Below are 5,340 nucleotides of genomic sequence, written 5' to 3' on the forward strand. Positions count from 1 at the left end.
ATTCCCAAACGAATTTACGACCAAAAGTTTCCTCTTAGCCAGATTTCGGCCCATTTAAGACATATTAGGGCTGGGAGCGCGAGTCCCCAAATTTTCCTGAAATCAGATTTGATCGTGGCTGAGAGCAGATTTAAGAGTGCTGAGGAGCAGTCTTATGATTGATTGAGTAATTGAAAATTGTATTAACTTGACAGACTGTGTTCTCATAGTGATTCCTTCATGTCAACGCTACAGGCCTCCTTGGAATTAATTACTTAATCATAATTAAAATAAATATGACAATATTTGTACGATAAGAAATTACGCATTTGATGTCGGAAAAATAAATAATATGGATTCATCTGATCACAGGGCAGCTGCTTAACCATATCTGAACCAGCTATTTTGGACAAATGTATAATTACTTTAATTACTCAGATATTCAAACACAATTATGCAATTATTGTGAAATTATTGAAAATAATAATTATTTAATGCCTTCTGTGGAATTTGTATTTCTTATTTGTTACACATCTGTTTTAATGATTAATTATATACATTTGAAAGAATGCAGGTCAACATGCAATGTATCCCATTGATTGGTATACAATGGGACAGACCTTTGTTTGATTGATTGATTGAAAACTTTATTAACAGATTGCAGACTGGGTACAGTACAGTACAGCTCAATTACATAAGGGGATGCAGACCAGAGAAAGACTTTCGTCTTGTTTACATCAGGGTCCCCCATTTTCAATTCATCATAACATATATGACACACACGACACAGATAGACAGTACTGCTACATCTATACATTTATGACATACCAGATTTGCAAATACAGTATACTGTTTGTGATACAAAAAGAGTCCAGAAAAGAGAGTACATTTGACATAGAAACTGTTGGAGGAGGTTGGGTAGGAGGGGTGGGTGGGGGATAGACTTACACTGTACAAGCAAAACTGTACATTGGAATATTGACAAAACCATGGTCATTTACTGTACATTGGAGGGGGTTGATATAGCTATAAACCTGCATTCCTTCGAATATATCATTAATCAATTAAACTTATATTGACATACACAATATAGCCTATACACCAACACTGAAATGACAGTGGATAAATAAATAAGAACTAAAGCTAATCGGTGGAAATAGACTGCATTAATATTCCATAACAAGTCTTGTGTGCACCTACGAATGAACAGTATAGGCTTAATTATGGAATAATAAGCCATACTGCGTTCATTAATTACGCCCGCCGTACGCTATATTTCATTCATTCATTCATATACAGTACTGCGCGCGCGTGTGTGCGCACGCGCTGCGGCAGGTGTACAAGATACTTTATACCACGAGCTGTATATGATGCCAATACATTAATCTAATCTAGTTTTGATGGCTCGCAAGACTCTCAAAGCACTTCCGCCATTCCATTTTCACACAGCTGCATCACTAGTTGCCTTATAAGGAGCTCTGGAGGCGTTGTTTTGTATGCAAATGACCTGAACGGGAACGCGCGTTTAGAGTTTAAGACAGAATGCCATTCTCCAAGCAGATATCAGATCATATCATTTGTGCGACCGTTTCAGCCACTTAAGACATATTACCAGCACGTTGGGGACTCAGAGTGAACTTGTCATTGATTCTGTCTCAGTGGTTCCAAGATAAGTCTTCCAGAATAACTCTTTGAAAAATGTTCGGGAATGAGACCCATTATTATTATTATTATTTTTTATTATATTTGACTAAGAGGTTGGCCAGTCGACTACGGCTCCTTTTGACCGATTAGTCAACTAATCGACTAATAGGGGTCAGCCCTAATATGTACATACATACCAACTATTCGCCTGTTTTATTCTCCACCCATCCATAGCAACACTATTATCACCGACATCCAAGAAGGGGGATCCCCCCTTGAACGGCCCTTCTAAGGTTTCTCTCCTCCACTTCGCCTGTGGTGCTTTTTTCCTATTGATATAGGTTTTTCCTTACCTTCGCTGGGGTATGTCTGGGAGTGTTGCATTTATTACTTTACATTTATTTTGGATTTCATGGTGGGTTTTTTGTTCTTGATTTATTGGGATGTTTCTTCTTGAATAGTTTAAAGAAGACTTGTCCGGCCCATGGGGACATTAACTTGTGATTTTGGGCTTTACAAATCAATTTGATTTGATTTAATATGCATTTATATGTCCAGTGATACAGGTATAAAGACACTATGGTCAGGCACTCTACTACTGGCCCCTGAGCAGCTAACACTGGAGCGGTTAAAGCTGAGGTGCCTTGCTCAAGGGCACAGCGAGCAAGCACATGCACACATAGAGCCCGACGGGTACACAAACTAAAAACCGATATTGTCTGAATTACTAGAAGAAAGAAATGCACCACCTTTGGCTGATAGTAATTTATTAATTTCTTAGGATTTCTTTTGGTCTAATAAATGTGTAAGGTTCTTAGATGGATCTCCTGCTGCCTCCTCCTCCTCTTCCTCCTCCTCCTCCTACTCTTCCTCATCTTCCTCCTCCTCCTCCTAATCCTCCTCCTGCTGCTGCTGCTGCTGCTCCTCCTCCCCCTCCTCCTCCTTGAAGGATTTGGGGTGCTTTTTCAATGTATGTGATGTATAGATTGGGGGGAGATGACCACAGCTAAAACGGTGAGATCGAAATGTGCATGGAAGACGGTGATAGAACAGTGGTCCAGTAGCCAGCAGAATGTTTAGCAGCCAGCCGAATGTTGACATTCCTTGTAAGAACAAATTGATAAGAGCGAGGGGGAGGGGTGACATCTTTGATGAAACAGTAGAGAAACGTTTTGAAATGTGTGAAAGGTTATTAGCAGTTGTCATGAGCGTCGCATGACAACCAGGAGAGGGGCGGGGGGCCGTCGTTGCTACGGCGAGGATCTATAAGTCGAACGGTGTTTCCGGGTGTAAGGCAGACTAGAATCTGACTGAGACTAAGAGGGGAGAAACCAGAAGAGACTCTCTCTCCTCTCATCACGAAGGGGGGGGAGGGAGAATGCCACATCATCATTAGCTTCGGCTACCACAAGGATGGTCTTGGCTAACGAACAGGCCTGACCACTGTTGGACTGAGAGACAGAGGGACAATAGACTGGACTGAAAGATCATTAGATAGACTGAACACACCGAAAGGTCATTAGAATAGACTTTGCAAGGACAATACAATCTGTTAACATCTGAGCTGAGGTTCCTGTTTATAGCAATAAACAACGCTTTTCCTCATAAGGTATTTCACGGTGTCGAAGTGTCGAATTCTTACGGAGGTGGAGAATTATTATGGTTTGCGGATTGTACTAACGGGGTGAGATAAGGATTTAATCAACCAGTATAGGAGACGTCAGGACCATTAAAATGACACAACGCAGAGGAATTGGATGGAGAGCCAAACAGACGAAGACGTGGTACTGGCCAGATTGATCAGGATCTAACAGTGGCTCCTCCTCCTCCTCTTCCTAATCCTCCTCCTCTCCTCCTCCTCCTCTTCCTAATCCTCCTCCTGCTCCCCCTCCTCCTCCTCCTCCTCTTCCTCTTCCTGCTCCTCCTCATCCTCCTCCTCCTCCTCCTGCTGCTCCTCCTCCTCCTCCCCCACGGGGAGCAGCGTACTGGCTCATGTTAGGCAGGCCATGCATTATGCAGCTGCTTAGGTAACAGCGCCTGAACTTCATGTCCTCGGCTACAGTCCACTTGTCGCTGCTCTGGTCGTATCGCTCCACGTTGAAGAGGGTGGTGAAGCCATTGCCGCCTCCGACCACGAAGAGGAGGTCGTCCAGCACCGCGATGCCAAAGCTGTGGCGGGGGGTGAGCATGTCGGGCAGGGCGCTCCAGGAGTCAGTCAAGGGGTTGTAGGCCTCCGCGCTACGCAGGTCGTGTCCACCGTCCCGCCCTCCCACCTGAGGACAGGACACATGAGAGGAATGTTTTATTGTGTGGTTAAGGCAGGCAGACACGTTATTAATCCACTTAGGGAAATGAGGGCATCACAGAAGCATTGCAGGTCAAATGATACATATCTATAGAAATATCTAGTATAAAGCATTTGTCTCCGTGTGCACCTACAGCATAGACATGTCCTCCGTACGCAGCCACTCCCAGTCCGTGACGCCTGCTGCTCATGGGGGCGATCAGAGTCCACTGGTCGGTGTCTGGGCTGTAGCACTCAGCTGTGCCCTGTGACCTCATCCTGTTGATGCCACCACAGATGTAAACCTGTAATAAGAAAGAATATTCTAATTTAGTTTATATATTCCATTTGATTTCATTCTACTTTAATTGTCTGTTAATGTTGATGCACCAAAGGACCCAGACACATCTTTTGTATGTGCAAGCTTACTTGGCAATAAAGACATTTATGATTTCTGATCTAACGTTCCTTGTGTTCATCTAGCACCCTGTGTCCCTCAGTTCCACCCACCTTGCCCTGGAGGGCTGCTGCCCCGGCGGCGATCCTGCGCTCCAGCATGGGTGAGATCACTGTCCACTGGTTGGTTTCAGGCTCGTAGCGCTCGGCGGTGTTCAGTTCCACGCGTCTGTCTCCCCCTCCCATGGCGTAGATACAGCCGTCCAACACGACCACGCTGAGGTGACTGCGGCGTGAGTGCATGGGAGCTACCTGCAGCCAGCTGCGAGTGACAGGGTTGAACCTGCGCACACTGTTGAGATCCTTTCTGCTGTCACGGCCGCCGACGCAGTAGACCAGACCGTGGAGATAAGCAGTGCCGTGGTACCACCGGGGACTCTCCCCCTCAACGCTCACGTCCATCCATCCACCGGCTCGGATATCGTAAGCCTCCATGGTCGTGCTGCCGCCACCCAGGCCTCCGATGGCCAATAGGACCTCCTGGGGCAGGCGTGGGCCGGTCAGGGGGTTTGGGAGCCTGTCGGAGCCAGGGGGGTTCAGGACGCTGAGGATGAGAGGCCTGCAGTCGTGGCTGTCCCTCACCACAGGGTTGTTCTGGACGTTGTTCAGCAAGTAGTCAGGCCTCATCAAGCCCATGCGAACCTGGGAAGAGACAAGCAGACAGCGGGTACAACTTAGACATCGGTTGTAGACGGTTTCTGTTGCTAGGGAACAGTTTGGACCCAAATGTTTGACAACCACTGTACTAGGGAACCTAGTGTTGTTTTAATGTAATGCACAGTAATACAATTATTATTATTTTTTGTTTTTATTTTATTTTATTTTCATACATAAAACAGAACATAACAGTACAATAATAATAATAATAATAATAATAATAATAATAATAATAATAATAATAATAATAATAATAATAATAATAATAATAATAATAAAGACAACAGCGACGACAACAATAATAACAGTAACATGAATCA

General features: G+C 44.6%; 1 protein-coding gene across 1 annotated transcript; it reads right to left on the reverse strand.

The window, feature by feature from the left end:
* Nucleotides 1–3,683: 3,683 nt before the first annotated feature.
* Nucleotides 3,684–4,549, reverse strand: LOC311247675 (uncharacterized protein; the record flags this gene model as incomplete). The annotated part of the gene is made up of 3 exons (XM_084338689.1): nucleotides 3,684–3,896; nucleotides 4,063–4,212; nucleotides 4,418–4,549. Coding segments are annotated over 3 exons (495 nt in total), but the record flags the coding sequence as incomplete, so codon positions are not given.
* Between the last annotated feature and the right edge of the window lie 791 nt (nucleotides 4,550–5,340).

Source organism: Notolepis coatsorum (assembly GCF_963971535.1).
Source record: "Notolepis coatsorum genome assembly, contig: SCAFFOLD_946, whole genome shotgun sequence".
Lineage (NCBI taxonomy): Eukaryota > Metazoa > Chordata > Actinopteri > Aulopiformes > Paralepididae > Notolepis > Notolepis coatsorum.